We start from the raw sequence: 25565 nt of genomic DNA, 5'->3' as shown, positions 1-25565 counted from the left end.
TGGGAGACAATGGTGGTTGTGTCTCCAAGGTACCCTGGGATTTATTTGGTGCCAAAATACTAGGCCGCCCGGGTGACGTAGGGGATGGAAGATACCAAGCAACGGTCCTGACCGGTTTTAAAATGGCAAAGCCCAGGATTTATCTTGGTCCCTCTTTCATCCAAAGTGGACACTGACCTCCCCGTGGTGTCACCTGGGGAACTGCCTTTAACACCCGTTAAAGGTAGTGAGCTAACATGTGCCGCGCGTTCACCCATAAGAACGTTAAAAACTTGGGTTTGGGCGTCGGGTTAGTAACCCTTCCCTAGAAAAAACAGTCTACTATGAAAAAACGAAAGAATACACCTGGAATGTTCGCACTCTTTATAGAGAAGGTGCAGTCTTCGCATTGGCAGATGTACTTGAAAAGTACAAGGCTGATATTACTGCCACACAGGAAATACGATGGATTGGGAAAGGCGACACAACAACACCTAAAGGTGACGCACTGTATTATAGCTGCCATGACGTAAAGCATGAATTTGGTTGCGGATTCGTAGTTAGTCGGAGACTAAAACATCTGGTATCCAGCTTCACCCCAGTGAATGAAAGACTTGCTGAAATTCGAATAAAAGCAAAATTCTTCAACATTAGCTTTATTTGCGTTCATGCTCCCACTGAAGAAAAGGACGAACAGACCAAAGATATATTTTAGAGTTGGGTAATACAGTTCGTAGTTCCTTGTACTAGTTCCAAAACGTATGAGTAACATCATAAAATATAACGTGTGATAGTAAGTATACGCAGTTTGTTCAAAGAAAAAATATGGGCCATTGGAACTGCGAAGTGAACTAGATAGTTCCATATAGTTCCTTCGGCACAACTCTAATATATTTTACGAGCGCTTAGAAGAAACATATGACCGTTGCCCTGCCCATGACAATAAAATCATTCTAGGCGATTTTAATGCCAAAATTGGAAAGGAGAATATCTTTGGCCCAACAGTCGGGAAATTCAGTCTGCACAGTGAAACATCTGACAATGGTATGAGGCTGATAAACTTTGCAGCTGCAAAAAACATGGTAGTTAGCAGTACCAGATTTAATCATCTCGATATACATAAGGGCACCTGGCTGTCTCCAGACCAAAGAACAAGTAATCAAATTGATCATGTTGTGATAGATGGAAGACATTCATCGAGCGTGTTGGATGTACGATCGTTCCGAGGCGCAAACATTGATTCGGACCACTACCTGTTGCAGCAAAGGTACGCACCCGCTTAAACGTAGCAAACAAAGTACGAACAGACACAACACGAAAGTTAGACATCGGTAAGCTGCAATCACAACAGATAGCCACAGCATATTCCACTCAACTAGCCCAATTGCTTAATCAAATCACTCCTCATCCCGATAACATATCAGCGCAATGGCAAAGCATTGCCCACTCCATGCAAACAGCCGCAAAATCCATACTTGGATACCAGAGACCTCCACCAAGGAATCCATGGTATGATCAGGAGTGTCGTGCTGCCACCGAAGAGAAAAATGCGGCATATAGAGCTACTTTACAATCAGTAGCAACGCGTAGCGCACGAGATACAGGGAGAAAAAGAGAGAGGAGAAACGTCTTTTCCGCAGGAAAAAGAGAGAGATGGAAAAGCGGGAGTGTGAAAAAATCGAGATGTACAGGAGACAGAATGAAGTCCGAAAATTCTACCAAAGAGTCAAGCTTCAAACTGATGGCTTTGGTACAGGCACATCCTCCTGTAGAGACCAGCAAGGTAATTTGGTAACTGATGCAGATAGTGTACTCAGGATATGGAAAGAACATTTTTCAAATCTGTTGGTATCCAATAGCAGCGAAGACGACGAAGATACCACAGTCCCAATCCCAGAAGATGGTATTGAATGTATACCACCCAGCCAAGATGAGTAAAGGACAGCAATAAATCGGCTGAAGAATAATAAGGCGGCAGGGGCCGATGGCTTACCAGCCGAGCTGTTCAAAACCGTAGGCGACACGCTGATAAGGTGTATTCATCAGCCAGTTAGCACCATGTGGCAGGAAGAACGAGTACCCAACGATTGGAACCTGAGTATCCTGTGCCCCGTCCACAAGAAGGGAGATAAGACTGTATGCTCTAACTATAGGGGCATAAGTCTACTCCTTATTGCCTACAAGATCGTGTCAGGGATATTGTGCGAACGACTAAAGCCTATGGTCAACGAGATAATTGGACCATACCAATGCGGCTTTAGACCTGGCAAGTCCACCATTATCGATTATAAAGCAGCCTTCGCGTTCAAAGGTATTCCAAGCCATGTCTGAATTTGGTATCCCCGCAAAGCTCATCCGGCTTTGTGAAATGACTTTAACTGACACGAGGTCCTCAGTTAAAATAGGAAAGAACCTCTCCGAAGAGTTTGGTACCAAAAGAGGTTTCAGACAAGGAGACAGCCTTTCGTGCGAGAGGCCAACGTCAAAAGAAGTGGCACAATCTACACCAATAGTCACATGTTACTTGCTTATGCTGATGATATAGACATCATGGGCCGATCAGTAAAAGAAGTAACCGATACCTTTATGAAGGTCGAAGGTGAATCTGCTAAATTGGTCTGGCGGTAAACGGCGAGAAGACCAAGCTGATGGTGTCGACGCGCAATGCGTCAATTGAGCTCGGACCGACTGTGGAAGTTGGTTCCTATAAGGTAGTAAAAGACTTCGTCTACCTCGGCACCTCCGTAAACACAACAAACGACATCAGTTGTGAAATAAAAAGAAAAATTGTATTGGCCAACAGATGCTACTTTGGTTTAAGTAGGCAGTTTAAAAACAAAGCCACATCTCGTCAAACAAAAAATAACGCTCTACAAAACACTGATACTACCCGTGCTGATGTATGGCTCCGAAGCCTGGGTACTTGCGCAAGCAGACATGGCAGTGTTTGGTGTGTTTGAGAGAAAAATTCTTCAAAAGATCTACGGACCAATCTGCTATACAACGACATCAATATTGTTAAACGTGTCGAGATGCAGCGATTGCATTGGCTAGGCCATATCATAAGAATGAGCGATGATGAACCCGCTAAGAAGGCGTATAAATAAGGACCGCTTGGCGGTGCACGCAGAATTGGCAGGCCAAGGAATAGATGGCGCAAACAAGTGGATGACGAGATGAAAAGGCGCGGTATTCCAGAGTGCGAAGCAACAAATAGAGAGAAATGGAGATCTTTTCTTAGTTCGGCCTATGGAACAAATGTTCAGTAATGGGTCAGCTAAGTAAGTAAGTAAGTTTTGGGCCTCAAATGTCAAATAACAGGTAGTTCTGTCTACAAATTTAGCTTAAATCTCCAAAATACCGAAAATCCGGAGGCACCGTTATATGGGTCGTGGACTATACCGACAAATTTAGATTGGAAAGTTGAATACCCCAATAAAGACTAAATACCACATTTCAGTTTTGGTGGAATATTGAAACCACAACCTTCAAAATACCGAAAATCGGTAGGTACACTTCTATGGGCCCCGTATCATAGAACCGATAATTTTATTCATAATCATTTAAAATTTGGTAAAACACTGCGTTTTCGCATCTAATTTCATGATTTTAGTTTCTGTAGTTTATACCCACATTTTGGGTAAATATCCGAGTATATACCCATCTCTACCCAATTTACCCATTTTAATGGGTATTTACCATTTGGGTATTTACCTATTTCCCATCACTAAAAATTTCAAAGTTGTTTGTGCGGAATCTATTTTTATAATAAAATGAAATGAATGTTATTTTAGGCATTAATAGGCAAAACCTCATTCATTCTCCCTGCAGGAAATCATTTTTGAGAAAAAATGTCAAAAAGTCATAACCCTAGTCACCATATGTAGTGGGCACGTAGAGCACGAAAACTCTAACTGATCAACCGATTTGGTTCAAAATTTGGCCTTCGCCATATTTAGTCGAAATGTAGTTTCAGTTCGAAGATGACCAATACCGGTTCCCAACTTTCGGTAGTTCCTCCCAATATTTAAAAATGTCACTAAAATGGTAAGCACGATATCTCTTGAACAGGTCTGTTTAAAGATCCTTTGGAAATGTATAGCGATGCTGTTCGTTGTGGTCCTGTTTACAGCGATATTATGTTTCCCGTGGACAAGTCCATGCTTCCTGGCAACACTTTTGAACTTTATTCCTAATCCACATTTTTGTCGTACGCCCATAACTTTGAAAACCTCCTAAATACATAAGTTTTTCTTTTGGAAAAAAAGTGTTTCAATTTATACAGGCTGAGGGTATATCTCTGTCTTTTTTAAATTGTTTTATTTAGCTCACCCCGTTTGTTTTATTATTTATTCTTGGGTCAAATTTAGTAATTCAAATTTCACCCTCTTCCTGTCAACCGATTCATCTGAAATTTTGTATACACTTTGGATTTTGGTGACAATACAATTATGTTTATTCATTATCATTATAAATTCAAGATGACCGCCGCTACAAAATGGCGGATAACGTAGGTTTTATCAATCCCATCAATATGGGTATCAAATGAAAGGGCTCATCAAGCAGAATACAATATACTATAAAAAATTGAAATCCAAGATGGCGGCCGCTACAAAATGGCGGATAACGTAGGTTTTATCAATCCCATCAATATGGGTATCAAATGAAAGGGCTCAACAAGCAGAATACAATATACTATAAAAAATTTAAATCCAGGATGGCGGCCGCTACAAAATGGCGGATAACGTAGGTTTTATCAATCCCATCAACATGGGTATCAAATGAAAGTGCTCAACCAGTAGAATACAATATACTATATAAAATTAAAATCCAAGATGGCGGCCTCTACAAAATGGCGGATAACTGAGGTTTTATCAATCCCATCAACATGGGTATCAAATGAAAGGTCTCAACAAGTAGAATATAATTTACTATGCAAAATTGAAATCTAAGATGGCCGCCGCTACCAAATGGCTGATAACAATTTTTTTTATCAATCCCACCAATATGGGTATCAAATAAAAGGGCTTGACAAGAAGAATACAGTGCACTATACAGTACATCTTATACACACAAAAGCCATACAGTTTCCAGCTAAGTACAATTACAGGACGGCTGAAAGGAGAATGTTGCCTTTAATACTATCATGGGCTTCTACAATACATAAAATGCAGGGCAGCACTGTGGATCACGCAGTCGTATACTTAGGTGCGAAACTGTTTGAAGAAGGTTAAGCCTACGTGGCTCTTAGTAGAGTAAGATCTTTGCAGGGACTACGTATAGAGGAGTTGGACTGCAATAAACTAACGGGCAAGAAGCCTTGCAATAGTGAAGCACTAAATGAATTAAACAGAATGCGAAATAAAAACTAAAAACTAGAAAATAAAAATAGGTAAAAAAACTTTTTAAGTTAAACGGTTTTATGTTAAATATACATTGCAATGTTTAAGATAAATGTACTAAAAACCAAAAAATAATAAAATAGATACAGTCGTGGGAATTATAAACATATGCATAGACTAGACTAAAATAAAACCGTGGGGCACGTCAATTGTCTACAAATTATCGACTAAATGTGCAATAGAAGAATCGTTTAATTCGTCGTTAGGCAGTTGGCCCGCAGACGGTGAGGAAATTACTTACTATTTTCTTGCTCATGGAAATTCCAATAGTTATACACTCCATGTAAATAAAAGAGATGTTTCAACTAGTTTATCGTTGGTCATTCACACTGCTGGCTGGCGAGGAATCGTTTTACTGCTCGTAGTTTGTCTTTAATCGACAAATTATTACTCGCTCACCACTATGAAACCCTAAAACTCGCTTATAATCGAGCTTGCTAGCTTGTTTGCACATTCTATCCCTACTTATCACACGTCCATCGCTGTCGGTTGAACAACTGCCTTATTATAGTGTAACATTACAATACAAACATTTTGATCAACGATTGTAGACAATTGACGTGCCCCACGGTTTTATTTTAGTCTAGTCTATGCATATGTTTATAATTCCCACGACTGTATCTATTTTATTATTTTTTAGTTTTTAGTACATTTATCTTAAACATTGCAATGTATATTTAACATAAAACCGTTTAACTTAAAAAGTTTTTTTACCTATTTTTTCCTTGTTACTTTATAAACAAATATATTTATGCACTGCCTTAATTCAAAATATGACTCAGATTTCAATAAACAACATGCCATATAATTAACACCAGCCAAGTGAGAAATCCACACTCTAAACGTCCTGATGTGTCCATCACAATTCCTAAGCCCTCAAATTGTTCTGCAATCCAACCATTTTCCTTGTATTCATCACGATCTATGGCTTCGTAAATTGTCGTGTTTGGTGGAATATAGCGAACTATTTTATTCATTAAAGGAACACCATTCGTAGACTTGAGGATTGGAAAATATTTAAGCTGCACAAAGAATACAATGAATTATAATTAATAATTATTCAAAGAGAGAAAACAATTTTTATATTACATCGCTTGGGTCAATGGGTATTCGATAATCATATTCAATCCAAATTACCGTATGAGAGCAGGATTTGCTATGCGGGTATACGGAATGTCCCAGATATAATTTATAGGTAGGCGGCCGCTGGGCGAACCAATATAAAGGTAGTACTCCATAATTATTTGATTTAAATTCATCGTTAGGTTTAGGAATATCAGTAAATATCTCGTAAATAATACCCGGTAAATTTAATAAAGTCACCTGAAAATATTTGGAATGATACGAATGGTAAAAGAAAGTTTATTTCGACATAAGTATTATTTATCAAAAAATTATCTTAATAATTATCTTAATTTAGCAAGAATATCTGTACCAATAAACATGTCGTAATGTCCAAAAGAGAATTTTCTAAAAAATGCATACACTTACATTTATTCAAATTTTAGATTGATAAAAGTTCCAAATATTATTATTGAACATTAATTCTTATTGTAGTACAAGAATTTTTAAACGTGAAATTTACATACATACATACTTACCTCATGTTTATATGCGGTAATTACCACTCCAAAGTTTCTCAATGAAGCCTCGTCATAATTTGCATATCTGCTATTTACGAATACCATGTGGAGTTCTGCTGGCAACATTTGTGGTCCATGCATTTCTTCACCCATTGTTGTTCCATTCAACCAATGAAAGTACATAAATTCAAAACGATACACCTCATTTTCCAATGGTCCCTTTGATATGGTGGGTATCTTATTGGGTTCATAGATTAAAGTAATGACCAATGTTTCTCCAGTATTTTTGATTTTAGCACGAAGTGGATCCTGAGTTACACCTTTGTATTCCAAATCACGCATGTTTCTTTTTTCGACAGCTAGCAATTTTGAAGAATTCAATGGGATGTTGTATTTTCCTCGGCAAATTGCATCTGATGGGAAAACTGAAAATTAGTAAAAGTCCTTTTTTAAAAATTCGTTTGTTGTAAAGGCTGAAAAGTTTTCTATAATAAACTGTTTCTATTTCTTACCAAAATCTATAAATGAAAACAAAAGAATTATACAAATTGTCCCTACAAACATCATCATTATTCCTGTTTGACCTGGGCAATTTGAAATGCAATTGAAATTTGAGGGCATTTTTCAGAATCGCCATTGCCATTAAAGCACTTGTCACAGGGGACACAGTAATAAACAAGTTTGTGTACAAATAGCCTCTGGTATCGTAATTCCAAATGAATTAAATATACATATTTGTAATCGCATTGGTGTGACGTAGGGATGGTAGTTCAGAACTTGTGGACACTGGTCTCCTCGTGGTATCACCTGGTAAAGGTAATGAGCTAAGATGTACCATGTTTCCACCCATACAAATGATAAAAACTTGCCAAAGCGTAAAGAAGTATCAGTCGGCTTTGCCGACATAGATATACCCCCAACCCGTGTGAACTGAGACTTTCAACTATGGACAGATCGAATACCGGCTACACAATCGGAATTTTTTCCTCAAACATAATGTATTTAGGGTTTTTCAGAATGTTGTTGCCAAATCGTAAGTCATAGTGTCCATGAGTCATTTTAGTTGGTGCTGTCGAGTTTTGGTCCATTATAACCGAAAATATGGACTTGCCCCCCGAAAAAAATTTGCCGTCATAATAGGGGCCTCGAGCACAACATCTGCGATCCAAGACTGGTCCATTAGCTCGAGAGAGAGAGTATGGACTTGCCCCCCGAAAAAAATGTAAATTGTAAAAATGCGTGGAAAAAATTCCAGACATATTTCAGGTTCGAATATGGACAATACTGGTCCACTCCTTCAGGTACCCTACACTAAACTTCCTTCTTTTGCAAAAGTCGAACTTATAGACCTGTCCTGGGTCGCAGTATATTGTGCTCGCGGCCCCTTCTTCTTCTTTATTTGCCTATTCGTTTTACGAATTTATGGTGATCAATGCAGTTACATAAAATGTATTACAGTATATTCGGTACATATATGTGTTTATAAGTTGTTGATTATTTCAGCAAAAGATTGTCGATTTCTGCACTCGCTGAGTAGAGTTGCAACATCATTTATACCGGTCCATTCCTGAATATTATTTATCCAAGATTTCTCTTTTCTTCCCCTGGACTGTCTTCCCTCTATTTTTCATCGGATAATGTTTTGGAGTAGTTTGTATTTGTTGTTTCGCATGATGTGTCCAAGATATGCAGTTTTTCGTTTCTTTATTGTACGTATAAGCTCTTTTTCTTGATGTATTCTTTGCAGCACTTCATTGTTCGTTACAAACTTGGTCCATGGTATTTTTAGAATTCGTCTGTAGGTCCAAAACTCGAAAGCTTCAAGCTTCTTCATGTCGGCTGCCTTCAGGGTCCACATTTCGACTCCATATAGCAAAACTGACCATACATATGTTTTCAGATATCTTAATTTTGACTTTATATTGATATCATGACTCACAAAAATTTTCTTGTATTTTATGAAAGCTTCTCTCGCCATTTCAATTCTGCTTCTTATTTCGTTTGAAATGCTCCACTTGTCATTTATTGTGGCACCAAGGTATTTAAAACTATGTACTCTTTCCACGTCGGTATTTTTTATTTTTAAAGGCGTTTGATTGCCCATACTCTCTTTGGAAATAACCATATACTTAGTCTTTCTAATGTTTATCTTTAAACCATAGCTTTCACTGTGTGCTGCCAGTCTATATAGTAGGTATTGGAGTCCTGCAAAGCTATCAGCTAGTATGGTTGTGTCGTCTGCATATCTAATATTGTTGAGAAAAGTACCATTTATAAGAATTCCTTTTTTGATATCGTTGATTGATTCTTGGAATATTCTTTCGGAGTAGACATTGAACAATAGGGGGGATAATATGCATCCTTGTCTCACACCTTTAGATATTACTATGTCTTCTGTACATTCTCCATTTACATCCACATGTGCAGTCTGGTGCCAATACAAGCTTTTTATGCATCGAATTTCATTCTGTCCAATACCAATGGACGTTAGAACCTCTATCAATTTATCATGTTGTACTGTGTCAAAAGCCTTCTCGTAATCGATAAAGCATATGTATACATCTTTTTGAACAGTTTTGCATTTTTGGACTAGGATTTGTAGGGATGAAAGAGCTTCGCGTGTTCCCATGCCTTCTTTAAAACCAAATTGGGATGCACCCATAACTTTCTCACACTTCTCATATTTTCGCCCATGAATTATTTTTAGAAAAATCTTCAAAGCATGGCTCATTAAGCTGATAAGCCTATAGTCACTGCAGTGTTTCGGTTGGTTTTTCTTTGGGATCGTTATAAACGTTGATCTCAGCCAATCATTTGGGTATTCTCCGGTCTCATATATGTAGTTGAATAGCTTGTTCAGGATATTAATGTTATCTCCCTCTATTAACTTTAGTATTTCCGATGGAATCTCGCGGCCCCTATTATGACGGTAAATTTTTTTTGGGGGCCAAGTCCATATTCTCGGTTATAATGAACCAAAACTTTGCTGGCACCAACTAAAATGACTCATATTGCTATGTGCAAAGTTTGTACCGAATTGATATCGTGCGCACCATTTTAGCGAACATGAACTAATCGAACTTGAACTAAGTTTGGACAAATTTTTGACGGAATTGGTTGATACGTTCGAGAGTTATCGTTCGGTGCGGCCCAGCTCGCCAGGCAATAGCGGCCCATGTTTTCGTATGGCCCCCATATATAAGGGTACCTACCGTTTTGCGTTATTTTGAGGATTTTAGCTACATTTTGACTCAACTACCCATAGTTTGACTTTTGAGGTTCCAAGTGGTCTCCGCTTAAAATTATTAACATAACAGCTTCATGTTTTTGGTATAACCCCCATATAACGTTTCCTTCCGATTTTCGGTATTTTCTGGATTTTAGCTACATTTTTTTACTGAACACCCTGTACTTTGACAATCTCAAATGCCAATAATCGCAAAAGCTCCCCGCTAATGCTTGGATTACATTTACGAAATCCACTCAATTCCTTTGCCATCCGATGTCATCACCTCTGAACGCCGCACGTTCGTCAATCAAAGGAAAGCTGATTGGCCGAGTTTCAGAGAGTTCACCAATCATCGTTTCAGAAAACTGCCCAATCCTTCTGATGTTCGGGTAGCGGAAAGGACGTTCCGAGACATCATCACTGCTGCAGCCGCTCGCCATATCCCTGCTGGTCGAATACCCGAAGTAAGACCAAACTTCCGTGCAGAGGCGACGGGATTAGCAAATGAGCGTGATAAGCTTCGTCAAGCCAACCTCAATGACCCCAGAGTCAGGGAGCTGACACTGGACGTTAACAGGCTAGTAGGCGAATATACGCGGAACAAGTGGTTAAATCATCTGAAGAGTTGCAACATTGGAGCCGGTATAATTGACTTGTGGACAACGGTTATGTCACTCTCGCAGCCCGAAAGGATGGAAGATAGGACCTCAGTCACATTTGGCGACGTTACGTTGACAGACCCGAAGAGGTGCGCAAGTTATTTCAATCGACAGTTTGTCGAGCACCCCGAGATTAACGGGGCGAAGAGAAGAGTATTATGTCGCATTAGATCTCTTCCTGCCGAGGATGAACCACCACAGTTTACAATGGATGATGTTGCGTATGCCATCAGGAACGCTAAATCATCCAAAGCGTTGTGCCCTGATGAAATCTCCATTGTAATTCTGAAGCAGCTGGATGAGCCGGGAGTGGAGTATGTCACTAAAGTTCTCAACTTGTAGCTAGCCAAACTCATTGTTCCCGAAATCTGGAAAATTGGCAGGGTGGTCCCGCTACGGAAGCCAGGCAAGGATGCCAGCAAAAGTAAATCGTACAGGCCGATTTCCCTTTTGTCGCCCGTAGCAAAGCACCTTGAGGCCTTAGTCCTCCCCAGTATCAGGAATAGCTATCAAGTTGCTGATCATCAGCATGGATTCCGTAAGCAGCACGACAACAGCGCTGCACACCATTACCACATATATTTGTCAAGCGTTATGCCCGGATGGAATCTCCATGGTAATGTTGAAGCAGCTGGATGAGCCTGGAGTGGAGTATCTCACTACCCAGCAAAAATCCTCATTACAAACATCCTTTCCCACCCATTATTTTAACAAGGGCATGTCGCGCGAATTATCTGGTTATTTTGTAACCACTGAAATAGGTAGATGGTAACCACTGAAATAAGTAGATAGTGAGTAGATTCTGACTACTTATTTCAGTGGTTACAAAATAACCAGATATTTCGCGCGACATGCCCTTGTTAAAATAATGGGTGGGAAAGGATGTTTGTAATGAGGATTTTTGCTGGGTATAGTTCTCAAGTTGTAGCTAGCCACCCTCATTGTTCCCGAAATCTGGAAAATGGGCAGGGTGGTCCCGCTACGGAAGCCAGGCAAGAATGCCAGCAAAAGTGCTTTTGTCGCCCGTAGCAAAGACCCTTGAGGCCTTAGTCCTCCCCAGTATCACGAATAGCTATTAAGTTGCTGATCATCAGCATGGATTCCGTAAGCAGCACAGCACGACAACAGCGCTGCATGCCATCTCCACATATACATATTTGTCAAGGACTCAACTAGAGACAGCCGTGTGATAGAACAGTGATGGTGGCGCTTGACTTATCAAAAGCCTTTGATACAGTCAGGCACTCCACGCTGTATGAGGACATTGAGCAGACAAACCTCCGGCCTAGCTTGAAACGTTCGAAATTCAACTATATGTGTGGACGCCAGTCGTACGTGGAATTCAGGAACAAGAAGTCCAAACCCCGTAGAGTGAAACAGGGAGTTCCCCAAGGTGGGGTGATATCTCCTGTTTAACCTCTACCTCTCCTGTATTCCGCCCCCTCCAGACGGCATCGAGATCGGATGATTGCACGATCCTGGCGTCAGGTACCTTCCCTGATGACATCTGTGAGAGACTGAACTCCTATTTAACCGATCTTACCACCTTTTCCACGCGAGGAATATGCAGATTTCCGCCACAAAATCTACAGGCACTCTGTTCACCACATGGACAGCGCAGTTTGGAAGAGAATTCCTACCACAAACTGCCCCAAAATTTTGGGGGCCACATTCGACACTACTTTCAAGTCGTGCGCGCACGCCACAGCTATCTGCGACAAACTGAAAAGTAGGAACAAGGTCCTCAAGTCCCTAGCCGGCAGCACTTGGGGTGCAAATAAAGAAACATTGTTGACTACATATAACGCAATAGGTCGGTCTGTGGTAAGCTTCGCGGCTCCAGTTTGGTTCCCGGGATTATGTGATACGAACTTTAAAAAGATTCAAACCTGCCAGAATGCCGCCCTGCGAACAGCAACAGGGTGCCTCCTCAAATCTTCAGTGGACCATCTACATGAGGAGGCAAAGATTCTTCCAGTAAAGCAACACAATGAGATGCTTTCGTTGCAGTACCTGCTTGGATGTTACCGTGTGAGACATTCCAATCACCATCTGCTGGCTAGGCAGATCATGAAGGATATTCATGCTCTAGAGAGGGAGGTCCAACAATATAGGAGAGGACCCCTAGATCAACAATCATATCAAGCAGGTTTAAATAGTATTCACACGGATGCAGTTGCTAAGGCCATAAGCAAATATAGTGTGAATAAAGTCCTCGGATTACATCCCCCATCTATCACAGCTGAGTTGCGTCAGCTGCCACGACAAACTAGAGTAGTTTTGGCTCAACAACGCTCGGGATATTGCAGTCGCCTAAATTCTTATTGGGACGAAATCGATCGCGCCGTGCAAGCATGGGCCCGCACGTCACAAAACAAACCTACTCATCTAACTCCAGTGGATCTGTGGTTAAATCCCATCGAAGCAGCCACTTTCCTGGGGAGGGTATTATAAGTTGGTTTTTGGCCAAAAAGTTTGTAACGCATCGAAATAATGGTCGTACTTATATATACCAAAATGATTGTCTCGACGAGCTGAGTCGATCTCTCTATATGTGCCCGTCCGTCTGTCCGTCCGTCCGTCCGTCTGTCCATCTAAACCTTGTAATCACGGAGGGGAAGAAGCCTATTGATTTTGGTGATGCTCGGATAATATTTAGAGGTCGGAATGGGCAAAAAACTTATTTGGAGAAAATTCAAAGTTTTATTTATATGCGAATATCTCCGCTTCCAGTTGGGTATGCCAAAAGGAAAGCTCGTCAATGGAAGAAGAAAAGTTCTCCTTGAGAAAAGTTCTAGGTTGGCGTATGTGGTCAAAAAATGAAGATATCGAAAAAGTCGGTAAAGAATTCCATTTTTCCATTTTTTTTAATCACGCTATAGTCGATTGGTGATGGTCGGATAATATGCAGCGGTCGGAATGGACAAAAATTCATCTGGAGAAAAATTCAATGTTGTATTCTTTTGCGAATATTTCGGCTTCTAGTAGGGTATTCCAACGGCAAAGCCTATGAATGTAAGAAGAAAACATCGCCTTTACATTGCTGCAAACTCGTAGGTTGGTGAAGGTGGTCAAACAAGGGAGATATCACAATAGTCCGTAATGCATCCAATTTTCCATTTTTATACCCTCAGCATTTATGCTAACGAGGGTATATACACTTTCATACGGGCGAAATGTTCCTCATCGAAATAATGGTTTTAGACCCCAAGTATGTTTGGACGAAATGTGTTTCAGACAATTTCGAGTCGATTGAGCAATGTCCGTCCGTCTGTCTGGCTGGAGCGCACGATAACTCTTGAACGGATGAACCGATTCGGTTCAAATTTTGGCTTTCGTAATATTTTGCCCAAACTTAGTTTAAGTTCGAAGATGAGCTATATCGGTCCACTCCTTCCGGTACCTCCCCCACAAAAGTTCGAAAATGTTCGGAAAATTTGTGCGCACGATAACTCTTGAAGGGAGCAACCGAATTGGTCCATACTTTGCCCATCGTGGAGCGTGTACCAGACTTAGATCAGGTTTTAATATGGACTCAATCGGTCCACTCCGTCGGGTACCTCCCACACAAAAATTTGAAAAAGTTCAGTTTAGGACCATCTCTCGAATCGCTTTGATTTTTGCTTTAGCAACTTGTATTCACTGCCCTCGATACGACGGTATAAGTTTCATCAGGGGCAAGTCCATACTTCCTGAGAAAATAACCTGAAAGTTGCAAAAAAAACCCCCTATGACACCGTGTTAGGAGGTTGGAGGGCAAAATAACTCTCGAACAGGTCTGCCGATTTGGTCCAAAGTATGCCCTTAGTAATATTTTGTCCAAACATAGTTTAAGTTCGAAGATAAGCCATATCGGTCCACTCCTTCAGGTTCCTCCCCCACAAAAGTTCAAAAATGTTCGGAAAATTTGTGCGTACGATAACTCTTGAAGATAGTGGCCGAATTGGACCATACATTACTCATCCTAATATATCAACCAGATATAGATCAGGTTCAAATATGGATTATATTTGTCCACTCCATCCGGTACCTCCCACACAAAATTTCGGATACATGTTCATTTCAAGACCTGCTTTCGAATCACTTTGATTTTTGTTGAAGCAACTTGCATTCGCTGCCTCAATTGCAATGGTAAAAGTTGTTTCAGGGGCAAGTCCTTACTTCTTGAGCAAACATCCCTGAAGTTGTAAAAAAAAACCCTATGGTACCATATGTAGTGACTGGAGATCCATTCTTTTTAGTATCTCCTCCGCAAAACTTTTGATCTTTAATCCTAATCAACATTTTTGTCAGTTCAAACGCCCAAAATTTTTAAAACTCCCTAAATACATGCGTTTTTTGTGAAAAAATTGTTTCAATATACACAGGCTGAGGGTATATCTCTGTCAGCAAAGCCGACTGATACTTTTTTACTTGTTTTTTTTTTTTGTAATTAAGCTACATGTCGCAATTTTTATCGGCCGTCACGAAATTTTTGTGGTCTGCGGAGGTCCCAGAGAGGAAGAAGCATATTGAATTTGGTGATAGTCGGATAATATTCCCTAAAATAAATGTTTAGCACTGAAAAGCTTATGCACAGAGGTAGTGGTGTAGGGTATTACATAGTCGGCCCCGTCCCGATTATAGCCTTGTTTTTTTATTAACTGTTTAAAACAGTCTTTATGTATGTAAACGAACACCTAATGAGTAACCTAAAACAAATATCACAACTAATATGTATTTATGATTAATAAAAAAATATAAAAATTTAACTTCGTTTTTCTCAGAACCATTTCATTGTGGGTTAGGCCGTTTTGGCGCTGAGCGCCTCATATATTGCCGTCTTATTGATGGAAGGCTACTTAAAGCTAAGAAGTCTTACGGTTCCAGTTACCTATGTAAGTAAGGCATCGATACATTGCATTCTTGCTTAAGTCATTTCTGATAAGAGAATATAGAACGGCCGGAACAAATTCGAACTAGGTTTCCCCTTCAATTTTATTCTTTTATTAGAAATGAAGCGGAGCAAGTAAGCCGGTCGCCTTAAGTCTTTAAATCCATCATAATGAATGAAGTACTGATTTTTCAATGAAACGACAGAGAAGCGTTTTTATATTTTCAAAAGTTAATAAATATCATTTTTAGAAGCATACTTGTAGCATGTAACGTATAAGAATCTGTGGCTGATATTGTTGGGAGTACTAACGAAGAAAATGCACTGTTTATTTCGGCCTTGTTGCTCGTCGGAGGGGGGGTTCGAATAACTTCGTGGCTCCCTTGCCACCAGATCACTAAGGAATATAAATGATTTCTGTGCATTTTTTTTATTGAACCAATTAAGGATATACAAGTTTCGAAAGGAAACAGAAGTCAAAGAGTAAAGATAGTATAAGAGGAAAATGAAAATACACCAACAAGTTGCTAGAGAAATATACAACATGACGGCAGAAACAGGAAAGAAGCCAAATGATGCCAGGCAACGAGATGGTTTGTTGCCCCAGAAGCCCACCCAACCTAGGTTGCAACATTTTGTTTCCGGTTACTATGCAGATCGTGGCGTTGCAACCCCAAAATCTGTCTACAACCTACCCATGTCTACATACAAGAGCGCACAAACAGATAAAGTGGTTAAGCTTAGTCGAAATTCATTGTTTTTTTATTAACTAAAAATTCAACAACCTTCATAATTTCTTACGAATAAGACGCTTAATCTAGATCTTAAAAACATTAGAAAAAAACTAATCTCAGAGACTATATAATCTTTGCTATAAATGACAAAAAAATCATGGAATATATAAATAGGTATTCATGAGCATGCCTTAAAGCTAATGGATGATAAATTAAATTTTTAGACTTATTAGGTCCATAAAAAGAAACTGTCGATAGATTAAAGTTAATGTTTAAATATGATTTGTACGCGGTGCTGAACTCTTTGTAACAAATATTTTGTTCTTCATATGTCAACATTTCCCTTAAGCATGCATTATCAAAAAGGTGTCGATTAAATTTGTTTTTTTTTCCCTTTTTTTTTATTTCTTATAATGAACAAGAACCATATGTTTATAGTGAAGTTGCATCATTCGATAAGCTTCATAAAAATTAAGTTACTTTCAATGTTATAACAGAACATATGTTTCATGATCACCTTTTTGTACTTTCTTTTCATAAAAAATAATGTAAATAATATAAGGTCGTTGACTTACGGTTGCTGCTGAAGTCCCTCGCTGAAAGTACTTTCACGAAGCGATGTCGGCAGAGCTGTCAATAAGTAGAGATTAAGAGATGCTGATGTGTGATCAATACATGTAATTTCATGCTCAATGATGATGACAGGTTATTTGTTGTGGTAGCCTGTGGGGAATGTTGAGAGAGTTTAGCACAGCAATTTAGTAGACAGGAATGTTGCCAGAACAAAACTTTAGCAACATATTTGAAATTTTAAATTCATGTATGTATGTTGTTCACACTGATATGCTAAGTAACATTGAGCGGGAACATGACCGAAAACACAATTTAACAGGATGCTTAAAAACCGATCATTGAATGTATGTAACATTATTTTAAAAACTGCATGTATGTGTGTTTGATTGTGTGTTCGGTGATCTTCACGCTATGTACAATGAGAACGAACCGTAAGACAAATTCTTCGTCTGATTTCTGCTTTTTTTTTTTTTTTTTTTTTTTGAAACGTTATTTTATGATACCAGAAGGAATATTAGGTTGAACCGAAATGAAAATGGCACTCAAAATTATGATTTATGGTCGAAACGTGAATGACTTATAAATACATAATACAAGGAACTTATAAAACTTATCGTAGTAGTTGCAAGCAAATTAATTTCACTGAGAATTATGACAGTAATAGATTTCAGGCTTGTACATAATATTTTTGGGTTTCGGTTTGTTTAACTCTTCGATCAATTCTGGCTTGTTCACTCCGTTCTAGTCACAATTTCTGCAATTACTTATATGCACGTTACCTCAATAGATCACATTAAGTGAAAATGATTTTGGGCACCATCAAAAAGATCAATGTGAACAGATTATAATTTAAACCAGCGAGGTGGATATTTAGCAAGTTGATATTTTTTCTTCTCGAACCAAGCAAATTTTACATATTCTTCTTTCCATCACATTGTCAACGGTTTTACGTCACTCAGCGGACAGACAGAGTGTTATTAGTCAACTGAATTCTGTGCATTGTTCAGCCCTTGGTTTGGTGCCTTACGATCATGCACAAGAAGCCGTGCTCTCACAGAAACCAATTGCTGTTCGACCTAACAGAATTAATAAATAATTAAATGAGAGAACAATTTTGATCGTAATTCAAAGAATAAACATTTACCTAATGCAAATTATATCTCTATTTTGTCTCTCCAATAAAGCAATGGAAATCAAAATTATTTGAAGAACCCCTGTAGGGTGGCCGGTCACGTTCAACAATTATATTCACAAATCTCCAAAGCAACTAAATTGAAATAAATATGATAGATTGCATACACCTTTCCGAGTAAAAAAGTCGAAAGAGTTTCTACTTACAATTGGCAAAATGGTTGCTTACAATTCAAGTTTTGGAATAAGTTTGATATAATTTATAACCAAAGACTATTTTCACTTTGCGAAATTAAAAGGATTTCTTCCTTAAAATTCTTGATGTTTAATGTTCAACTTGCAAGTAACCAAATGGACGAGATTTTCTCCTCGTACGTATAACGAGGCCATATGAGGGCGTATAGCTAACATTTTCTTTCCATGAAATTTGCTAAAATCGCAAAGATAAATGAGGGTAGAATGACAACGGTCCAAAAGGAAATTTTCCTACAATTAACTAGTTTAGCGGCAGAGGTCGCTTAATTAAGGTCGGTTACAATTTCGAATTTGAATATCTGAGAAGAGAAAAAAAAAATAAAAATATTGCGAAATCTTGTGAACATAATTTGCCAATGCAAGCGCCACTTCAGCACCCCCCGCCAAAATCAGACTTTGGGGGTCAACCGCCTTTACCACCAAAGCTGATACCGCTTGCAGTGGTCATTGTCGTATATCCTTCGCGTGATACACTCCAATATAATTGCCTTGCAGGTCTTCTAACTCGTAAGTGGCATTTCCTAGCTTCTTTCGTACCCGAGATTTCAGAAAGTTTGGGGCTAATTTTTGATTGTAACCTTTGGTAAAATTGCTTTGGGTGAAGTTACGGCGATACACCTCCTGACCGACATTATATGTTACCTCTTTGGCTCGCAAATTGTAGGTTCTCTGATTTCTTACAAATTGCCTCTGCATACAATCCTTTGCCCTACTTCCCATTATGGCCAGAGAATCATTTTTCGTAAATCGCACGGTTCTATCTTCCAACATACCTAGTTGCACCATTTGTCACCATGTGCTGGCCAAACACAAGATAGTATGGTGATGTTCCTATCGCGGAATGGTAAGAGGATCTCAAGGCACAAGCAATGCTACTCAACGGTAAGTCCCAATTTTTCTGGTCGGGGGAAATATAACACTTGATCGCAGCCAGAACCGATCGGTTGACCCGTTCTGATGCATTGGCTTGGGGTGAATGAACAGCAGTGAAAAAATGCTTAACGCCGTATCGCTTAAGGAAGGCACTAAAATTGTTAGACCTGAATTGGGATCCGTTATCTGAAACGAGAGTTTCAGGTACCCCATATGTATGAAAGAGTTCGTTTTCAAGATAATCCACTACTATTTCTGAAGAGAACTTTTTCACGGGCTTGAGGAATGGATATTTTGAATAGTGATCTAAGACGACAAAAATCCCTACATTGCCTGCTTTCGACCTGGGATACGGTCCCAAGAAGTCGACATATATCTTTTGAAAGAAACGTTGGGTTTCTGATGTTGCGCCCATTGGCGGTCTAAGGGGCTGGTTGGGATGTTTAGTTGTCTTACAAGTCTCGCAGTTGTTGACATACTCTTTAACGTTCACCACCATGTTCGGCCAGAAGTAAAACTTCCTGAGAGCGTGCAATGTTTTGTTAATTCCCCCATGAGAAGCCAACGGGTCATTATGAGCGCGTTCTAATACCTCAGGAACTAGCTCCAGAGGTATCCACAACTTCCATGCCATATCGTCTTGTACCTGTTCACCCGTGGCATGTTCCATACGCCTATATAAATACCCGTCCACTATCTTTAAGTCCGGCATTGTATCCCGAGTTCTCTCAACTTTTGCTAACAACTGCTTGTAACTTTCGGACTTAAAATGTTCTGAGTCCAGATCCACATACAAACCACAACCAGTCCGAGTATTTGATGTCTCGTTAATCTCAAAAATAGACAAACCGGATACCTCCAAGGCGGATAAATCCTCCGTGTTGGTCCTGGAGAGCGCATCAGGGACCACATTTTGACTACCACGCCTGTGTTGGATCGAGAACTTATACCCTTGAAGCTTCAAGGCCCATCGAGCTAGCCGCGAACTGAGGTCTGTTTGGGACATGAGCCACTTCAACGACGCATGGTCGGTGATGACAGTGAACTCCTGTCCTTCCACATACGCTCTGAATTTTTTAATGCTCAGCATTGCTGCCAAGCATTCCTGTTCGGTCACTGAATAGTTGCGTTGGGCTTGGTTGAGTTTCTTTGACATAAAGGCAATAGGAAACTCTTCGCCCTCCGCATCTTTCTGGACCAATACTCCTCCTATACCAGTTCTACTAGCATCACAGTGTATGTAAAACGGCTGTGAAAAATCGGGGCTATGTAGAACTGGAGCGCTACTCAAATGGTTCTTTAAAGCCTCAAAGGATCTTTGAGCTTCATCACTCCATATAAATTTACGTTTAGTCTTGGTAAGATCCGTTAGTGGTGTGGCAATCGAGGCGTAGTCCCTAATGAACTTCCTGTACCAACCGGTCATTCCCAGGAACCTTCTAACCTGTTTGACTGACTGTGGTATAGGGAAATCCGTTATCGCTGATACCTTGTCTGGGTCTGTTTTAATAACACCACCACCCACCAGATGACCGAGGTACTTTACCTCAGCTACACAAAAATTGCTTTTTTCCACGTTGATGGTTAGGCCAGACTCCTTGATTTTGGCAGCAACAATCCTCAGAACTTCAAGATGCCTCTCGAAAGACTCCGAAACGATCAGCAAATCGTCGAGGTAAACAAACACTTCCGTCCTGAGAGCCGGTGGAATGACCTTGTCCATTAGGCGGGACATTGTTTGCGGCGCATTACACAAGCCGAAGGGCATTACCGTGTAATGGTACAGCGGTCTCCCAGGAACGGTAAATGCTGTTTTTTCTCTTGATTGCTGATCCAACGGAATCTGCCAAAAGGCATCCTTCAGATCCAACGCTGTTATAAATTCTGCCTTCGGTAGCCGACTCAGAATACCATCAATGTGGGGTAAAGGATATGCATCCCCCACAGTTACGGAATTTAACTTCCTGCTATCTAGGCAGAGCCTGTTTTTCCCTGGTTTTCTATGTAGCACTACCGGAGACGACCACGCACTGTTCGACTCCTCTATGACCCCAAGCGCAAGCATTCTATCAAGTTCAGCGTAAATCAATTTTTCAACAGCAGGAGAGACGGGAAAATGCCTTTGTTTGATTGGTTTCGCCGAACCAGTATCAATTACATGCTGCAGAACATGCGTCTTTCCTAAGCCTTGGCTAGCAAAAGATGGGAACAAATTCACCACTCTCTCCAGCTGTTGCTTCTGCACTTCAGATAGTTGAACTTGATGGGATATTTCGGAAATTGCGGACAAAGTATCAGAAAGATATTGGTTATGAACTACCCCAGGAGGAAGGAGGTCAAACATGCTCCAGAAGTCTACTCCTAGGAACAAATCTTTGTCCAAGCTTGGTATAATAAAAATCATGATATCCTTTTCAACTCCTTTAAACATAATTGTAGTTTCTATGAACCCTACTACATCCTGACCTTTGCCATCAGCCGTTCTGACAACCGACTTCAACTTTTTATATGGTTTTCCGGAATCTAAGTAGTTCCTAGCCGCTCTACCGCCGATACAGCTCAGTGAGGCGCCGGTGTCCATCAGACCCAACATTCGATCACCAAGAAGAATTACCTCCGCATACGGTCTTACGTCACTAGGTCTGTCTAGGACAGAAGAAACACATCTATTTTTAAAATCCCTAACATCTCTCCAGAAATCTCGGATCCTTCTAGCTGATCTTGAGGGCTTCGAAACTTCATTGAAAATCCTATCACGAGTGGCATAATATTCTTTAAGGCGTACGTGCAAGGGTTTGAAGTGATATGCACTCGAAGGCGGCACATCTATATATTGTTGGTCACATTTGGTTGTATTGGCATTAACATTATCGACACATTCGGTTATGGGCTTAATTCCAGGTCTCTTCAGCAATATTAATTCATCTCCGGATTCCGCTTTGGTGCACACGCCTGTGCACCCAACCTGCAGTTTTTTGGGTTGCACTTCTTGCATGTGGGCTTGTAAATATCAGGAGCCCCGCAACCGTAACAAAAAACGGTTCTATCCGCCACACAATCCTGATAACGATGTCCGATCTGACGACAATTCCAGCAATTTAGAGTTAACGCTGAAACCTGTTCGTTTTCAAGAAATGCCGAATCTGCATCGTCATCCACAAGTACTTCATCCAAGCCATATACTTTCTTCCCAACAAAACTTGGTTTCGCAATCCCAGTGCCATGCTTCCGCCGCATATCTTGTAGAAAGAACTCTCTTTTCCTACATATATCACGGAGCTCTTGAATTGATGAAATTCTCAAGTTGAGAATTTCATGTTGTATCTCTGGCAATAAATTTCGCCTTAAGATCTCAACCAACATCTCATTTGACAACGGTTCCCTAAGTCTGTCCGTCAGCTCGACTACAGAGTCATAAAAGCTATCGAAATTCTCCCCTGGCTTCTGTTTTCGATCCCTGATTAGCTCTCGTATATCTACGTCGGATCGCGAATCACTATAATGCTGCCGTAATGCCCTGCATAAATCGTTCCAGACAACACTAACAACAGATCGGTGGTATCGCCAATACCAATCCGCGGCTTTCCCTTCGAAAAGGGAACTAGCATTTCTACAAAGGAGATCGAAGTCACCCTGGAGGGTCTGCGAGGTGAGGGCTTCAACTCTATAAATAAAATTTTCTACACTAAGGCCAGTGGAACTACCATTAAACTTTATCCTCCAATTGGACATGATATGTAAGACCTTATCTGGTCTGGAGGATAAATCAGAAGATATGGAATTATTTAATGCAGTCTGTGCTGACCGATTCGAATTCAATTGGCCATGGTTTACGGAATTGTTAGGCGGGATTCCGAGCATGTCCCGTAGGGTTTGTTCCTCTAGAGGTGGCATTGTAGGCATTGGCCTTGGCGGAGTTGGAAGGCTCCGAGATGGTGCAGCAGCAGCAGGTAGAGCCTGTCCATTCAAATTAAGTCTAGAAAGTCTCGACTCTACAGTACTTTGGACCATTCTGGCTATCCGTTCATCCAATCTATCTATAAGCTGGGCTTGCTGCGCAGATACTATTGAAGTGACCAGTTCTTGTAGCTCGTTTGGCTTTGAAGCTATAGAGCTAACAGCAGCATTACCAATTGAAGAGGAAGCCGTAGCCCCAAGAGACTGCTCCTCATTTTGCGGATTGTTTCCATTGGGAACAGATGTTCCTTTGGCTTGAGACCTTGTTGTCACACCAGCTGAGCTAGGGGTTGATGGCTCACTTAGCAATCTTGAATTACAAAGAGGGCAATATGGCCGCATCTTCTCGGCCTTAGCTAAACAATTCCTATGGAATGTATGCCCACAATTTGTTTTGACAAGTTGGGCTTTAATGGTTATTAGTGAAGCACACGCTCCACATGCTGGGGTAGCTTCCTCAGAAGCGACATGCGACAAATATGCATCACTAGCTTCCAACGCCATTCTGACAAAAAATTGCTGGACCGCTTGAATACTAATATGAAAGGCTATCTACTATATGGAATGGTCAAAAATATATATTTATTGGTAAACAAATCTAATCCAAATCAGATTTCAGAAGGTGAAAAACTAACACCCGAAGAGAGATAGCCCAGATAATCGCTAACAGTTATGCAATATAAATGCTGAGCATATAAAAACAGATAATTATTGTAAACACGCAATCAAAGCATCAACACAAGAGCTTTAGTATACACCTGAAAACAGGAAATAAGAATGATTGGTAAAACTGAGGCATAGAAACAATTAATTTGCTATATCAAGGTAACTTTTTTCTCCCTAATTAAAATTAGAATATTGATTGTATAAATGGAAAGATTTAAAAAAAGCAAATAAGTTCTCAATGCATCTTCGTGGTAACTCAACCTTTTGCCAATCAGATAGTTCACTCTCAAAACGATATTGTAAGAACAACTAGCAATAATGCGAAAAAATATACCCCCTATAAACTATACTTTCCAAAAACAAAGTATTAAACAGGTAATTTCGAATTTTCAACCCCTAAAATTCAACATATGATACCCCTTCACATGGGAGATCCGTGAATTAAAATATATAACTTATTACCAACTGGAAAACAATTTTATATAGAAGTGGGTTTCAAACTTTAATCAGATATCAAAACTTGTACTACTGTGAGGAAAAGGTTTATATAGGAATATATGTATAATGAAGAAAAACGGATTGCCAAAATTCTTGTATGTGGTTTATCTGTTTGCTTGCTCATGTATAGTAAGACAGGGTAGTTAACAGAAACATCATTTGGTAGGGAAAAGAAATATATAGATAATAGAAGATTTCATACTCTGGTATGGAAAACATTGGTCATATTTCCAGACGTATGACTTTAGTTATGAGATAATGATCAAAAGCTTTCGAGGTCAGATCTAGCATGACGAACTATCCAGAAGCTGAATTCCATCAAAACTTCCTAACCACTAAATTCATAAAAATAAGACAAAAGGAGAGAGTACCAAAACTAGTGGTCTTTATGGGATGACTAACTGACCCAATAAGTATTCCAACTAAGTCCGTAATACCCTAAAGTTTTCAAAGAAACTCGGAAACAATAGAGATAGAAATAATGGAGAGTGATTAAAAATTTGGTGTAGTTAACCCGAACGAATATGGCAAAAAGCCGGGGTGTTAAAAAATAGAGATAATGTCCTGTTCGGGCCCCACGTTGGGCGCCAATTTATATTCTGTAGCATGTAACGTATAAGAATCTGTGGCTGATATTGTTGGGAGTACTAACGAAGAAAATGCACTGTTTATTTCGGCCTTGTTGCTCGTCGGAGGGGGGGTTCGAATAACTTCGTGGCTCCCTTGCCACCAGATCACTAAGGAATATAAATGATTTCTGTGCATTTTTTTTATTGAACCAATTAAGGATATACAAGTTTCGAAAGGAAACAGAAGTCAAAGAGTAAAGATAGTATAAGAGGAAAATGAAAATACACCAACAAGTTGCTAGAGAAATATACAACATGACGGCAGAAACAGGAAAGAAGCCAAATGATGCCAGGCAACGAGATGGTTTGTTGCCCCAGAAGCCCACCCAACCTAGGTTGCAACATTTTGTTTCCGGTTACTATGCAGATCGTGGCGTTGCAACCCCAAAATCTGTCTACAACCTACCCATGTCTACATACAAGAGCGCACAAACAGATAAAGTGGTTAAGCTTAGTCGAAATTCATTGTTTTTTTATTAACTAAAAATTCAACAACCTTCATAATTTCTTACGAATAAGACGCT

The 25565-nt window shown here is 39.9% G+C and overlaps 1 protein-coding gene across 4 annotated transcripts; it reads right to left on the bottom strand.

The window, feature by feature from the left end:
• Nucleotides 1–5999: 5999 nt before the first annotated feature.
• On the bottom strand, nucleotides 6000–17926 carry LOC141400783 (carbonic anhydrase-like). 4 transcript variants are annotated; one of them, XM_073980280.1, is made up of 4 exons: nucleotides 17812–17926; nucleotides 6983–7389; nucleotides 6471–6704; nucleotides 6000–6403 (listed from the first exon to the last, which is right to left on the bottom strand). In XM_073980280.1, exons 2-4 carry the CDS (start codon nucleotides 7304–7306, stop codon nucleotides 6167–6169), a joined length of 795 nt encoding a protein of 264 aa, XP_073836381.1. In that variant the 5' UTR covers nucleotides 7307–7389; nucleotides 17812–17926; the 3' UTR covers nucleotides 6000–6166. The 4 variants fall into 4 exon arrangements, with proteins under 4 accessions (XP_073836381.1, XP_073836380.1, XP_073836378.1 ...); XM_073980279.1 differs by lacking the exon at nucleotides 17812–17926 and adding an exon at nucleotides 17035–17062; XM_073980277.1 differs by lacking the exon at nucleotides 17812–17926 and adding an exon at nucleotides 7477–7557.
• Nucleotides 17927–25565: the final 7639 nt, after the last annotated feature.

Source organism: Musca autumnalis, unplaced genomic scaffold, assembly GCF_047663935.1.
Source record: "Musca autumnalis isolate F117 unplaced genomic scaffold, ASM4766393v1 scaffold_4, whole genome shotgun sequence".
NCBI classification, from domain to species: domain Eukaryota; kingdom Metazoa; phylum Arthropoda; class Insecta; order Diptera; family Muscidae; genus Musca; species Musca autumnalis.
The sequence above is the reverse complement of the archived record's forward strand: the minus strand, read 5'-3'. Positions and strand labels throughout refer to the sequence as shown.

Bases quoted from the DNA above. Each gene is read 5' to 3' on its own strand.
- LOC141400783 (XM_073980277.1), bottom strand. From the start codon at position 7,534: ATGATGATGTTTGTAGGGACAATTTGTATAATTCTTTTGTTTTCATTT. The intron at 6,705-6,982 runs GTAAGTATGTAT...AAATATTTTCAG, and splicing joins TTACCGCATATAAACATGAG to GTGACTTTATTAAATTTACC. The intron at 6,404-6,470 runs GTAATATAAAAA...TTCTTTGTGCAG, and splicing joins TACCCATTGACCCAAGCGAT to CTTAAATATTTTCCAATCCT.